We start from the raw sequence: 15,927 nt of genomic DNA, 5'->3' as shown, positions 1-15,927 counted from the left end.
ACCTGGTTATCACATTTGACAATATGAATATACTGATGTAGTTTAATCAGGGGATTATAAGGAAAATAGTGACAAGGGAAAAGAGTGGTTTAAGATAAGTCATCCTGCAGCAAACACTTAATGACTGTCAAGGGACAACTGTTGACAGTTTAAAAGGGTCTCTCTTGAGAGCAAAATTGCTTGGACATACCAGACTGATACAAACACATACTTGTTGGTTTTGTCTGAAGATCGTCTTAGGCATGCTTAAGTTACCATCATGGGATTGCAGACCTTTAGATAAAAAAGGCATGTATGTAGCCTGTTTTAAAAACCTTAGGCTCTAACATTTTTGTTTATTCTATTAAAATACATAATACTTTAGGCTGCTGACAGACATGGAGAAAAAACCAAACAGTGCTTTATTGGAAGTGGAAGCATGTCAGTTTGACCCAGCTCCCCAGCATCTGTATAGATTGGGTGCTTCAGTGGGGCTTTTTAGCACTTATCTAAAAGCTGATTCAATCAGCTATTAGATAAAAGTACCAAAAAGACTGTTGCAGTGTGCGATCTATACAGACATTGGGAGAGCCAGGTCAAACTAACGTGATGCCTCTTCTGGGCATGTGCTGTGCTCAGTGCAGGGGCACGCTGAGTTGAAAGTGAACTGCTCTTTTGGGGTTTTAGGTTGTTGTTTTTTTTTCACATCTCTAAGCAGCGTTAGTTGTTAAGAAAGCTAACTGCCCACTAGATGTGCAGCACTGCTCTCACATTCCCAAAGAACTATACAAACTCAGTCAGACCTGCACTCAGAAGATCAGAAAGCATACAGAGATGGAGCTAGCCCTGTGATTGTGTTAAGTAGTTAACTTTAACCAAAAATTATTTTTATCAACAAATACTACTGGTGGGTAAATGCTTGGTAAATAGAGAATTAATAACTATGACCCCTGTGCATTTATAACTGAGATGAATGAAAAAATAGTAGTAAATGACTCCATTTTAGTTACAATATTAAATGGTATAAAGCGTTCCCAGTATACAGTTAAGATTGTAGTAGAAAATCTGCAGTGCTTAGTACATCAGACTTCAGATTGAACAGCATATATTTAATATGCATTTGAAATGTATGGCATTAAAATGTAAACAATGATTAAGATGCTTCATAAAGGTAAGATAGTTCAAAATTGTGTGTGCCATGCTAGCTGCCCATTTCACTGAAGTCGTATTTTATATATCTTAGCGTGTTATAACTAATAACACTTATTTGCAATGTGGGAAAGTTACAGTTCACACTTATGTGTGAAACATATGTTTGTATTTCTTGACATTTGTACAAGAGAAATCACAAAAATCCTCTCATAGGATATTGCTTTATTGCAATAATAAGGGATTTTTAATCAAATTCGTATTTCTTTTACAAAACAAGGAATGATGGTACTATGTAGCTGTTATTGAATAACCTCTTTGAATTTGATCCTATTAATAAAGTGTAACTACTTGGAATTAAAGTATCATAGGATAATAGAGGTAGAAGGAGTCTCAGGAGGGCATCTTGTCCAACCCCCTGCTCAAGGCAGGTCTGTCCCTAGTTAAACTCTCCCAAATCAAATGTTTGTCTAACCTGCTCTTAGAAACATTCAAGGATGGAGATTTTACAAACTGTCTGGCTGGGCAGCTTGTTCCAGTGCTTAACCATCCTCATAGAGAGAAAGTTCTTTCTTATATCCAACCCTGATTTCTCTTGCTGAATGTAAGACAATTGCTCCTTGTCCTGTCCCCTGTGGCCACAGACAGTACTGTTGTTTAAAAGTTATTTTTTTTTCATATCTGATAGATTACATATTAAATAGGTAATTTTCTCTCCTGTCACTACAGATCTGTGAAAACAGAATCTGTTGTCTTTTTAAGTTGATTTCTCCTCTTGTTTGGTTCACCTAAACCATATCAGCACTGGGACTAGAACATGGGAATGAACCATGTTTAAATTTGCTTTAAAACCTGTTCCAGTAGATTGGTTTCTAATCTAATTTTTCCAGCTAGTGTGTACTGAGAAGTTAACTTTTTTAGAGGACCTAATGGCATTCACCTTAGGGTCCTGAAGGAGCTCAGAATGAAAATTGCCAAATGTCTAACTGTAGGATGCAACCTATCACCAAACACAACCTCCATTCCACAGGACTGGAAGGTTGCCAGTGTGACTCCAGTATTTATAAAGGGCTCTAGAGGGGACCCAGGGAACTATGGGCCAATGAGCCTAAGTTCTCTTGCTGGAAAGCTGGTAGAAACAATGAAAAAAAGTGTTAAGCACATGGATGCATGACTTGCTGGGAGGAATAAGGATGGGTTTGTCAAAGGGAAATCATGCGTGCCTCACCAGCCTACTAGGGATCTTTGAGTATGTCAGTAAGCATGTGATCAGGGCAATCCAGTTGACATAGTATGTCTGGACTTCCAAAAAGCCTTTGACAAGGTCCTCCATCAAAGGCTTTTAATGAAGTTAGGGGATGGGATTATAGGGATGGGAAGTGTGGTCATGGGATTACAAGGAAAGTCCACTCATGGATTAGAAATTGGCTTAAGGATCAAAAACAGAATGAGTATAAATGGCCAATTTTGGGATGGAAAGAAGTAAACAGCGGGGTCCTCAAAGGATCTGTGTTGGGCCTGGTTCTGCTTAACATATTCATAAATGATCTGGAAAAGGGGTTGAGTACTGGAGCTGGTGAGGGGTCTGCGGGTACTCGACCAACTGGGCGACAGTGATCATCACCTGCTGGAATTTACTATCCAGCGCAGGGTGGTGAAAGCAAGCAGCAAGGCAGAGGTCCTCAACTTCAGGAGTGCCGACTGTAAGCTAAGAAGGTTAGTCGGCGAGGCACTGGGGTCTCAGAGCTTCAGTGAGATGGGAGTCCAAGACAGGTGGTTGTTCCTCAAGGAGACTATCCTCCGAGCTCAAAGGCAGTTAGTCCCAATGTGCACCAAGGGGGGCAGGAGTGCTGAGAAGGCCCCATGTCTTGGCAAAGGCATCCAGGGATGCCCGAGGGCAAAAAAGAAGGTGTACAAACAGTAGAAGCAAGGGGCTATCACCAAGGAGGATTACACCTCTGTTGCTCGGGACTGCAGGGAGGCTGTTAGGAAGGCCAAGGCAGAGATGGAGCTAGGGCTAGCGACCAGAATTAAGGATAATAAAAAGTCCTTTTTTAATGCAGAAGTAGTAAGAAGAAGGCACTGGGTAACGTGGGGCCCCTACAGGATAAGCTTGGCAATCTGGCGATTGCAGCAAATGAAAAAGCTGACCTTTTTAATGAATTCTTTGCCTTCATATTCCTGAACAGGGACCAGGACATCTTCCCCCACTAGAATTGTGGATGGACCCAGGGGAGGCACTGTCATACCTAGAGTCAAGGATGACCTAGTTAGGGAACTTTTGGAGGGGCTACATGTTTAAATCAGTAGGTCTAGATGTTCTTCATCCAATGGTGCTGAGGGAATTGGTGGGGGTCATAGCAGGGCCCCTGGCATGGCACTCATGGGGCACTGGCCAGGTACCAGAGGATTGAAAAAAAGCCAGTGTGGTCCCCATTTACAAGAAAGAGAAAAAGGAGGGATCCCGACAATTATAGCCCCGTCAGTCTTACCTTGGTCCTTGGGAAGACCTTTCAGAAAATTATCAAGGAGCACATCTACAAAGGCTCAGCAGGGGAAATAATGCTCAGGGGCAACCAACATAGGTTCACTGGGGGCAGGTCCTGCCTGACTAACCTGGTTTCTTTTTTTTGATCAGGTCACAAAGTCCCTGGATGGGGGTGTTGGGGTAGATGTCATGTTCCTGGACTTTTTCAACATGGTTTCCCACCACATTCTCTTAAAACAAACAAACAAACAAACAAACAAACTTGGTGACTGCAGCATTGATGCTTACACAGTCAGATGGGTGGGCAATTGGTTAAATGGTCGCACCCAGAGAGTGGTGGTGGACTGGGTCGTTTTCGACCTGGAGGGATGTGGGCAGTTGGAGTCCCCCAGGGCTCAGTCCTGGGGCCTGTACTGTTCAACATCTTTATCAGCAATCTGGATGTGGGTGTGGAATGCACGCTGTCCAAATTCACTGATGACACCAAATTGTGGAGTGAGGTGGGCACGCTGGAGGGGAGGAAGAGAATCCAGCTAGATCTAGGCAGGTTACAGAGATGGGCGGATGAGAATAGGATGGAATTCAATGTAGAAAAGTGCAAGGTACTGCATCTAGGGAGAAGGAACCAGCAACATACCTATAGGCTGGGGAACACTCTTCTTGTCAACACAGTGACAGAAAGGGTTCTTGGAGTCATTGTTGATTCCAGGATGAACAGGAGCCTCCAATGCGAGGAAGCGGTCAGTAAGGCTAGCCGCACCTTGTCATGCATCTACAGATGCATCACAAGCAGGTCCAGGGCAGTGATTCTTCCCCTCTATGTGGCATTGGTCAGGTTACAGTTGGAGTACTGAGTGCAGTTCTGGGCACTGCACTTCAAGAGGGATGTGGCTAGCATTGAGAGGGTCCAGAGGAGGGTCACCTGCATGTTCCAGGGGCATCAGGCCAGGCCCTACAAAGAGAGGCTAAAGGGCCTGAACCTATTCGGCCTGAACCTATTCAGCCTCCACAAGAGAAGGCTGAGAGGGGATCTTGCAGCCATTTACAAACTCACCAGCGGGGACCAGCGGAAATTGGGTGAGGCTCTGTTCCCTCAGGCACCACCCGGGGTTACTAGGAATAACAGCCACAAATTGTTAGAGAGAAGGTTCAGGCTGGACATCAGGAGACATTATCTTACAGTTAGGGCTGCCAGGCTCTGGAATGGGCTCCCAAGTGAGGTGGTACTCTCTCCTTCCTTGGGGTCTTCTAGAGGAGACTGAACAGATATTTGGCTGGGGCGATCTGACCCTGGCACTTATTCCTGCCTGGGGCAGGGGGTTGGACCTGATGATCTGTTTAGATCCCTTCCAACCCTAAGCACTATGATCCTATGAGAGGACCTTTGGTCTGTTTAAAGCCCTGGCCCCACCTCTAGGCCAATCAGGGTGCCAGATGGTTCTCTGTAGCCCTGGCCTGCCCCTCATGGCGGGCACAATTGCCCTTTGGCTCCAGCCTCTTTACATTGACCAGTCAAGGAATCAGAGTTAGCCTAGCATCTGCTGCCCTCCGTGGACAACAAGGGTCCCCTTCTGGGCCCCACCATACAGCCCCCTTCCCAGGGCTTGCTCAGAGCCCCCAAAGATCTTAATGGAAGAGCTTCTCTCTCCACTGGGCTCACCTGAGCCCTGGGCCTCACCCGTGCCAGGTCTAGTCAGGGGCTTCCCTGGCCCCTGTGTAGGCCTACAAGCTGGTAGCCCCCATGCCTAGGTTTGGCCTTGCTCTAACTAGGCCCAAGCCTTCTCTCTAGGGCTTGGGATCTCACTGGGCCCCTAGAAAACTTCTACCATCCCCATTGTTCTTCCCTTACCTCCAAGGTTTTCCATGAGCAGCAGCTCAGCTGGGTGGTGTTGTTCCTTCAGCTGAGTGCCTGGATCTAAAATGGCTGCCTCATCAGGGCTGGCCCGCACCTGCTAGGTGCCTGCTCTCTGCCTTAAAGTGGCAGATACCAAAGGTGCTCTGTCACAAATTTCAATATAGATGAGTGCAAACTGATGCATATTGGCAAAAATAACCCAAACTATACCTACACCATGATGGGCTCTAAATTAGGTGTCACCACACAGAAAAGAGACCTGGGACTCATGGGCAGTTTGCTAAAAACATCAGCTTAGTGCTTGGTAGCTATCAAAAAGGCAAACAAAATGTTAAGGATGATTAAAAGAAGAGAAGTGCAAACAAAACAAAGTATCATTATGCCCCTTTATAAATCTGTGGTGTATCCACACCTTGAATGCTGTGCCCAACTTTGGTCCCCACAAATCCCAAAGGATACAGAAAAATGAAGGAAGGTACAGAGAAGGGCATCAAGGATATTTAGTGGTATGGAAGGGCTTTCATATGAGAAGAGACAAAAGAGACTAGGCCTATTCAGTTTAGAAAAGAGCTGCTTAAGGGAGGGACATGATAAGGGTTTACAAAACAATAAATGGTAAAGAGAAACTAAATAGGGATTTATTATTTACAACTTCACAATACAAGAACTAGAGATCATAAAATGAAATTAGAAGGTAGTAAGTTTAAAACTAGCAAAGTTCGTTTTGACACAGTGTGTAATTAAAGTGTGGTATTCATGCCACAAGGCGTTGTGGAAGCTGACAGTTTAACCAGATTCAAAAAGGGATTGGACGAATTCTTGGGTACATCAGTAGCTGTTGAACATGGGATTTAGGATTACAACCTCTGAATCAGAACAGTCTAGACCTTAAATGCTGGAGGCTGTGTGTTGGAGAAGAACAGGGCAAACGCTCCTGGTCATACCCTCTTCATTCTTCCTTTCAGCATCCACTCTCTCAAGATGGACCTATGGTCTGTCCTAATAAATTTCAGTTTTTATGTTCTTAGAACTTTACCTAAAATATATTCCAAGTCTAGGCTTCAAATGCATTTTAAAAACATGTTTCTAACAGGTGTCATCCATGATTTCTAACACAAAGAAGAAATCATTTTAGCTGGAGCTACACACACAACAAGTTTAAACACTGATCTCACAGTTGGATTAAGGCCAGTGTACATGAGGTCTTGTAATACCACATTCCAATGATTCTGACACAAGAAGAATATTTGTGGTAATACATTTTTTGTGTTAAAAATGCTGGATTGGGATTTGTCTGGAAAAATCAAGACTGTAAAGTCATACTCAAGAAGCACCAAGGTGAAGCATTTGAGCTAATAAAAAGTCAGTTTAACTTTTCCCCTGCTGAAAAATCCTTTAATCTAAACTGAAACATGTTTTCAAATTCAATAAAATTCCAATACTTTTATAACTTTAATGACTCAAGATGCTTTATTTCATTTTATTTAGAATTTTTGCCATTTTGTTTTAAGTTTTTCTGCAGAGAGAAGGCAGAGACAGTTCTCCCCCCTTTCTCTTAATTATGCAAAAAAGATTGAGTTGAAATGAGTCAAAACACTTTGTTTGGATATTTCTGACACAAAATGGGAAAATAACTAAACATTTTTAGAATTTTGGACAGTTTAAAATGCATCAACTCTTTTTGTTTTGACATTTCAAAATGAAATACATTTTCAACAAGAAGCTTTCTTGGAATTTCTGTTCTGCCCCAAATATTCAAAACTTAGTTATCCCTGTTCACAACAAGCTCTGTTAAAAATACCAATTACAAAACTGGGCTAGTTAACCTGCGTGGTTGTGCTGTATCTTGCCATATGGAAGATTAGGATTCAGTTTTTACTTGAGTTTTCCCTCCCTCCTTACAGGCAGAAAATAGGCTTGGAAAATGGTCAGAGATAGGGCATTCAGCTGTGTTTGAGCTAATCTCATTTTTTAATTAGATGGCTAAAAATTAATTACGGACATAATATTTACTGAATATGATTTCTCATTCATATAATGTGTGGTATGGTTCTGTTTTCTTCTAATGTACAAATAATATATGTGCATATGCAGATGAAAGTGTGTGTGTGTACACACACGCGCGCACGCATGCTATTAATAAAGATAACAAAGATTCTTTATCTTCTCTTTCAGATCCATCTCATTCTTTTCACCGAGACGAGACTATAGTTATTGCTTTGGCATCAGTATCTGTATTAGCTGTTTTGATTGCTGCTCTCTTCTTTGGATACAGGATGCTTGCAGGTAGTATTTCATGAGCTTTCCCTTTTTTCCATATTGTTCTTTTGACTTTCTCACAGTGATATTTTTTTCTTTCTCCCCCCTATTGCCGTCTTGTGTACATGGTTTTGTGTATAACGTTCCCCACTTTCTTCAGTCAGGCATTTTGGGGTAATTCCAGGTCATTCTACATGCACCAATTTTTATAAGAAATCCTTTGTGTTTGTATTCTGGGATCCATTTTTTTCCCATAAATCCTCAGCTCAATGGATGGGTGAAAGTCTAGTCACAAGCCTTCTGTGAGGACAGTTGCAATGGCATTTTGTGCACGTATGAAGGAATAGTTGTGCAGCAAGTAATCATTGCTTTCCTAACCATGTAGTCTTCTCACCTGAATTTTATTAATGCTGGAGAGGAGGATTTGCAAGATTACTCCTGAACTGGCATATTCTTCACCACAATATATAGTGTTGCTAACAACATAGCTCTTTAAACTTTTGAATTTGTAATATGGCCTGATACCTTAACTATCAGAACTTGTGATTCCTATTATCTATAGGGGACCGTAAGCAAGGTCTGCACAGTATGAACATGATGGAAGCAGCAGCATCAGAACCTTCACTTGACCTGGATAATCTCAAATTGTTGGAGGTAGGTTTGACACTCGGGATTTCTGTATCTTTTCCTTATATGCTGACTGGAGATCACATCACTTTTCAGACATTGTGGGTGTAGCTACATGTGCGCTCTGTTGTGGAGTAGACTAATAAGCTCCTTGATAAAGCATTATAGTCTACATGTATGCCAGTATTAGGACACAGTAAACTAATGAACTCCACCGTAGGATAGTACTGTCAGGGATGGTACTATCTTATGGCAGAATACTTTATTGTGCTGAAACGCATGTGTAGATGCTACCGTGGGTGTACATTATGCCCATCCAGCTCAACCAGCTGGGGATCTGCTCTACCCCAGCTCAAATTGCTGCTGTCCTGGGTGCATGTGTAGACACTACACCTGGGAGCAGTTAACTCCAGCTTGAACTGCTCCAGAGTTTATTGCATCGCATTAATTGCACATGTAGATGCACCCAACATATATTTATTTTTCCATTTTTGCATTGTTATAGTTATGTTTCTTTTTCACTGGAATTAAAAACCATAAACAGAACAACTAAAAGGTGTTCTTACTTGTTCTATAATACTAGCAACCAAAGATATTATTTTGTCTTCTCTTTGCATGCTGGTTTCATTGATTAACCAAAGCATGCTCAGGTGTGAGAAGAGCACTATTTTGTATTACGTTTCGATGTCACATAAAAGAGGTCAACATAGATGACCATGTTAAAAGTGTTTAAAATATCCTACCGTAATAATTTGAAATGGTATAGTAATACTGCAGATTTTCTATGGATTAAATGGTATTCTTTAATAATAGTGTATGCATGTATTCTTAGCCTCCTCAACATCATCTTTCACAGTGGGGCATTCCATATCTCCATGGCAACTAGAGGCAAACTAGAACTCATCCTTGGAAGGATCTCTGCAGAACGCCCTACCTCCAAGCAGCACAGTGGCAGACTTCAAGTCTCCCTTTGCAGCAAAGCTTTCACTGGATTTTTACAAGCTTTTAACTAAATGCATCGCATTCGCTTCAGTGGCACTGATTGTTTTTCTCAAAATGACTAAACTTACAAATGAGTAGGGGGTGATTTTGGGGAAGATGTGAAGGACATCTACATTGTTCCCTATGTTGCCCTTCAAAAATGGCAGACAGCAGGCTGCAGGAGCTCTACTCTGAGAAGAGTGTAAGCAAAGCCTGTGCTGAGATATGCAGCAGGTGTCAGGTCAACTGATTCTTGCTGGCATTTGAGTGAAGTGAACTGTTGAGAAAGTTCATAGATTTCATAGAGAAGTTGGGCTGGAAGGGACCTCCACTGGTCATCTAGTCCAACATGCTGCCTGAGTTAGGATCAGTTGCAAAGTATATCCATTCCTACAAGCTGTTTTTAGCTGTGAGGTCACAGTCACCATGAAATATGCTGGTTTCTATAAACCGTTTGTCATCAGTGGCTTTGGCTCAGTCCTTATTCTGTACACTCAGCCCACACTTAGCCTGGACTCAATGACCGGGGTGACATGATTCAGATTCCGTTCCTTGAGTGATGGATTGACTTTCTTTTCCTCTTCAGTCTCTGAGGATTATACAGGAGAGGGCATTAAGCAGCCATTATCTTCCTCCCAAGAGCTTGCATGCAGATTGTCCTTTCATTCTCCCTCCATAATTGACTCTTCCTCCTGCCTGGGTCCCTCTCCTTTTCTCTCAGGAGTTTGGCCCACAGATGAAGAATGATATTACTCAAAATCAGACTTAAAAGGGCAGTACAACTTTTTAAAACCTTTCACTCAGAAGTCTCATTTTTAGATCATCTAATTTGAAAAGGAAATCTTTAAAGGTGAGTCTTTAAGTGAAACCTTGGAGTCTCAGCTAAGCTTCCCAAAATTGAGTGCAACTGGGATCTACCTTCACATGTACTTATATTTCCAGAAAATGAAAAAAGATCTGCAAATTGGAAGAATCTTGTGATTAAGGTGGAGTGGCAATTCCTTAACAAGGCCTTTTTTAGCCGAGAACTAAAAAGATCTTCATTTTTCCTCATTAGGAGAGAGAAGCCTTTACTTCATTAGTAAAGACTATCACCTGAGGGAGTATTCCTGTATAGCCCTCAAGAGTATAAGGTATCACTCACCTAACTTGCATAAGCAGCCACAGTCCTAAGGATATTGGCTTGTGTCTGCTTGTTACGTGGCTTGTATACTCAATTGAAAGTCCAGTCTCAACGTGCAGGAGAAAAATCTATTTTGGTGATCTCCAACCTTTTTAAGTAGGAGATCACCTTTGGCATTTAAAAGCAACCCAAGATCTACTGTGTGCTGCCACCCTCCCTCCCCCTCCACCGAGCAGATAAGTCTGTGGGGAGGGGGAAGGAGAGGCAGATCAAGGCAGAGGGAGAATTACATTATTTGGTGGCATGCCTCCCCAGCAGGGAAGTCCCACCCGGCCAGGACCGCACTCAACTTATCCATGCTTCTGCCTCTGCAGCACTGCCCCCCACCGTGGGGGCCTTGATCTAGCCCCTACCCCTTCCCTCCTCCACGGGCTGACCTGCTGAACTGGGGTGTACGCATGCATGCACATGGGCACTCAACCCCCCCACCCCAGCCTCAGATCGACTCCAAGAGGCTCCAAGATCTACCGGTGGGTCAAGATCCACTGGTTGGTGGCCACTGATCTATTTTAAACTAGATTTCTCTAGAAGCTTTTTCAGAACTTGATGTTTCACCTGACACTTGCTATGCATTCAGGACTCCCAAAAGTGTATCACTGCGCAATTGGAAATCTATTTGAAGAAGTGGGATATCTGATATCTATCTAAATATTTTGTAAGTTCTTTGTGGAGCATAGACACAAAACAGGCATTGAAACAGTGGACCAGCAGATAACTGGCTCCTTCTGGTCAGAGAGTCTTCATAGTCATGTTCACTCTCTCATGTCCAGCAGATGATTCTTCAAAAACATGTATATAGCTAGTAAGAAGGCAAACAGCCTTCAGCATTATCTAAGGTATAGCCCTGTCCATGTCCTAGTCCAAGCCTTTTCCCTTTTTTATTAGGATTCTACAACAAGAAGCAAAATTTGTGTTGCCTGGCTCAGCAAGACACACTTGGGATGGAAACAGATGTTGCCTTTTGTCACCTTTGTGCCACTATAAAAGTTTTTATGGTGGCACAAAGGCCAAGCAAATGGACATCCATATCCCTTGTTGTGCAACAGATGCCTAAAATCTGTGGCTGCAACAAAAGTAGTATTAATTTGTGCCACTTAATTATGGCAGTTGTGGTGAGAAAGTGCAGGCAGCCCAGAGCTTCCAACACTCTCCAGCTGTCCTTGGCAGGTGCTCTGACCCTGCTCACCCCAGGAGTGCCTGCCTGGCTTTTCCTGCTTACAGAGATGTACCTCAGTGATTCCTGAGGGTGCGTCTCTATAAGTGGGGAAAGTCAAGCAGGCATTCCCAGGGCTTCAGGGGCCCAGTCCTGTGTGGGAATTCCTAGGGCACATTAGATCAGGCCCTTCAAGCCCTGGGAGGACATGTTGCCATTTTCCTGCAGCATTAACAGCTGCAACAATGGGCAGTGTGTGTTTTCACTTAATGAAACAGATCAGCTGTGCTGGACATATCCCAACACAGCTGACCTAGTTCATTGGGCAATGTGTATTTGTAGCCTTAGAGCCAAGCAAGTGCAATCCAAGTCAGCCTTACAGTGCATCAAAAGGAGGGTGGAAGCCTATAAATGATCTTGCTAGCCTCCAAGTCAGTTTGGAAAAACAAAAGTGTATATGGAGATGCACCTTATAGACAAACTGAATCAGATGCATAAGCTTTTGTGTGAAAGCACTGACTTCAGCAGTTACACTTAAAGCCTCAGGTGCAGTTGCTCTTGTTATTACATACCCTGAAAAGAAAAGTGATTTTGTAAGCAGCAAGGTCATAAATATCTTCTAAGTTGTGTAAGGCTACTACCAAGTCTTCCTTGCTTTCTCAAATATCATGGAGCTGGTTTCTTCACCCCTGCAAATGAAACATTTGGTAGAAGGATATTATAAAACAGGAAAAGCATGTGCCAGTAACCTTTAAGATCATTTTCAAGGGGGGTGGTATATTGAATTCACTCTCTTGCTCTTGAAATGATTTGGTACTTTTTAGCTGCCACAGTGAATAGTCTGACATGGAAGAGACCAAGAAAGAAAGTTCTCTCTTACATGTGAATTTTCTTTCTAGAAGCCTTCATGCCAGTCAGGCTGCTGCCCTTGTCAGGATTACATTAGGTGTTTTTAGCTATTACCTGCTCATTATATAGTTAGAAAGGGAAGAGGAAGTTCCTCCAGAAAATCCTGGGATTTTGTTGTTAGGGTTGACTGCCAATGGTTGAAGTTAAATACTCTTACATTTTTATATAGTTGGCTCCCAAAGCTGGAAAATGCTATTTTTCTGAAGTGCTCTTCCTGAGGGTGGTAGAAAAGCCAGGCTTAGAGCAAAAAACTAGTTAGCCTCCAGTAGCTGTGGAGACAGGAAACACCCCACTGTGAAAACTGACATGATGGGTCCTAAAATGAAATGGTAAGAAAGAGTTTTCCCTTTCTATTAAAAGCTATTTAAACTATAATGGATTTTCTGAGTAACAGCTTTAAATTAGGGTAGATTTGAAACCTAAGACTGATGATATTAAGCCTTTTAAGACTGAGATGCAAACTACTAAATGGCACGGAAAATTGTGAGAACATTCGTCACATATCCATTTTATTTTTTGTTTTTGAAATGAAGATTGCTTCCTGCTCAAACTGTCAGAGGAAGAGATGCATAGTACAGTGACTTAGCAATGGAGTTAACTGAAGTCGGTCATGCATACACTGAAAAGATATGTAGGGTAAAAGATTAGGTGGTACAAAAATTAATTAGCAGTACAGAAATACATGGATTTCACTTGATCTGTTTAAAATATTTAATGAGTTATGCATTTATTTATTGTGGATTGGAGTAAAGAGAAATCTAATAAGAGCTAGTTTGGCCAGTGCAAGTTTGAAGGCCACAAAGGCTTTTGGGACAATGTTCTAATTTTGGTCTATGGCAGAAAATATTCACTAAGGCGTGTCACAGCTTCTGCAATAGAGATTTTCACAAAACATAGTGCATAACTATATATCTACGTAACTATATATCTTCCACTACTTGGCAGAGTGAAAACCTCTTGTTCAGATGTGCTTTATTCAATATAATAAGAGCTTTTAAACTTTTCACAGCTGATTGGCCGGGGGCGATATGGAGCAGTATATAAAGGCTCCCTTGATGAGCGTCCAGTGGCTGTAAAAGTATTTTCCTTTGCCAACCGTCAGAACTTTATCAATGAGAGGAACATTTACAGAATCCCACTGATGGAACATGACAACATTGCCCGCTTCATTGTGGGAGATGAGCGATTCACTGCAGACGGACGTATGGAATATTTATTGGTGATGGAATATTATCCCAACGTAAGTACTTCACATGGAAGAATTTGGTTTGTTTTGGAGCTGAACAAGAGTAAAAGAAAGAGAATGAGCATTAATATGTACCAGTATGCTCCAGTATTTCTTCTTGCATAAATAACTCACCTAGCCTGGACTAATGAAAAAATAAAGAAATTAAGAATTTTCATAAGCTGCAGTGCAGTCTTCTGTAATACTATAAAGATTTTCCACGTTCTTGGAAAAAATACTGGGCTGTCAGTTAAGATGCAGATGTTTTTATAAACTGTGGCATGTGCAAAGATAGACGATTGAATGGTTTGAGTCTTTCTGACTGAAATTTATTCAATTCAAAAGTACTGCGTATTGAGCATTAAGAGATGTTGAAACATCATATCTGTATTATGATGTAGTTCTGAGGTTATTAGGTTTGCAGTGTGTAACTAGTCTTTCACTCAAGCTAAATAAATTTGAAATAATTTTTGTCAGATAAGGTCATGGTACTATAAATCGTATTCCTCTTTTAGGAAGGTAAAATTAACATCCTCACTTAAACTTTCTATATTTTAACCTGGTTTATCTTCCACTAATCACAGGTCATGTATAGAACAGGGTTCAACAACCTTGTGAGGAACAGTGGGCTGAATTATGGAGCTAGGTCCAACACGGGCCACTGCTGCTCCCCCACTCCCTTCCCCTGTGCCTGCCACATTGTCAACCTGCTACCAAATTGCTGCAGATATCCCTGGGCACCGGTTTGCTGCCATTGTCCCAGCTTTGCAGGCTAGGTGGAATTATTGGGCTGAATCTGGCAGAAGGGCCATAGGTTGCCAGCCCCTAATAGAGAAAATACATGAAGGAAGGTAGCATAACCACAAGGTCAAAAAAAGGGTTGAGAAATAGATAAAATATACCTTCCTTATATTAACAACTAAGGACTAACATGGTTGCTTTGTGTGGACATGGCAGATTCCATGTAACATTTTTGTTTTAAAACAAAATAAAAACAATATGGGCATGGAGGGAGTGATGTCAAGATGCTTCTATATCCTTCACAAATATGTTTCCTCCTCCTAGTGTGGTGTAATAAGCTGCAATGCAGAGCTGGCTGCTTTTTATTGCTGAGTGTACAGCTATGTATGTGCAGTGTTAAAATGTATATAAAACATTTGTATAGAAATAATTATGATAAATAATAAAATTAGTGTTTCTATGTATAGCTATACCAGCATGTGTATATATAAATGTACAAATTCCAACTATTTCTTTATATCTATCTTGTTGGTTTTACAATAGAAAATAGGTTAGAATGGTTGATGATTTGGTTACACAAGCCTAAATCTCATTTATAAAATTTATTTGAACTTCAGATCCCATAATCAATGTCCATAAGGGAAAAGGACAACATTTGAGTTGTGGGGGAGAAGTGGGTGGGAAGCATGTGTGTTCAAATATTAATAGAATATCCCAGGGAAATCTACTAATGATAAATAACGACAAGAATTATAACCCCCTGCTGAAATACTCAGGGTATGCTTAAGGTTAAAATGAAAAGTATATCTAATATATTTAAAAATTCAAACAATAGTGGCAGAATTTATAAAACAGTTGGGATTCTAGGTGCCAGTGATCAAAACTGAACACTGTGAAGAGGATCCTAACTATCAGCAATTAAAATGGAAAAACACCACTGAAAAAACAGTGTCAGCTATAAGCAGGTGGATCGCTATGGAGAGAGGTCCAAAAAGTAAGAACCCCTATGGAAAAAGGTCAATCACATGCAGACCTTAGCTTCCTATACACATGTTTGGGGTTGAGGGTGGGGGCATTTTAATTAGTGCAGTTCCCAGAGAGCTGCTCTAATTAAAATGCCTCATAATCATGTGTACTAAGCCCCTGCAGGTTTAAAAATGGCTGTAGGACACTTTATCTAAACTTCATTTGACAAGGTTTAGATAAAGTGCCCCAGTGACCAGCTTTAAACCCACGGGAGCTCATATACGTGACAGTGAGGCCGTGCTGGAGCCGTCTACTTAGAACACGGAGCACACTTGATTAACCAGCACGGGTATAGGCACCCTTCATGTAAAGAAGTGGAACATCTAGACCCTATGTCTACAAGGAGAAGAGA

At 41.7% G+C, this 15,927-nt stretch overlaps 1 protein-coding gene across 1 annotated transcript in view; it reads left to right on the top strand.

The window, feature by feature from the left end:
- The window catches only part of BMPR2 (bone morphogenetic protein receptor type 2), a 291,892-nt gene that overhangs the window by 215,123 nt on the left and 60,842 nt on the right, over window positions 1-15,927 (top strand). Inside the window, exons 4-6 of the mRNA XM_019523499.1 lie at window positions 7,647-7,757; window positions 8,293-8,384; window positions 13,593-13,823. Coding sequence (XP_019379044.1) covers window positions 7,647-7,757; window positions 8,293-8,384; window positions 13,593-13,823 — 434 coding nt within the window. The remainder of the gene's footprint in view (window positions 1-7,646; window positions 7,758-8,292; window positions 8,385-13,592; window positions 13,824-15,927) is intronic.

This window comes from Gavialis gangeticus, unplaced genomic scaffold (genome assembly GCF_001723915.1).
Source record: "Gavialis gangeticus isolate Ggan-Ray unplaced genomic scaffold, GavGan_comp1, whole genome shotgun sequence".
Taxonomy (NCBI): Eukaryota; Metazoa; Chordata; order Crocodylia; family Gavialidae; genus Gavialis; species Gavialis gangeticus.
This window is presented reverse-complemented; position numbering and strand designations above follow the sequence as displayed.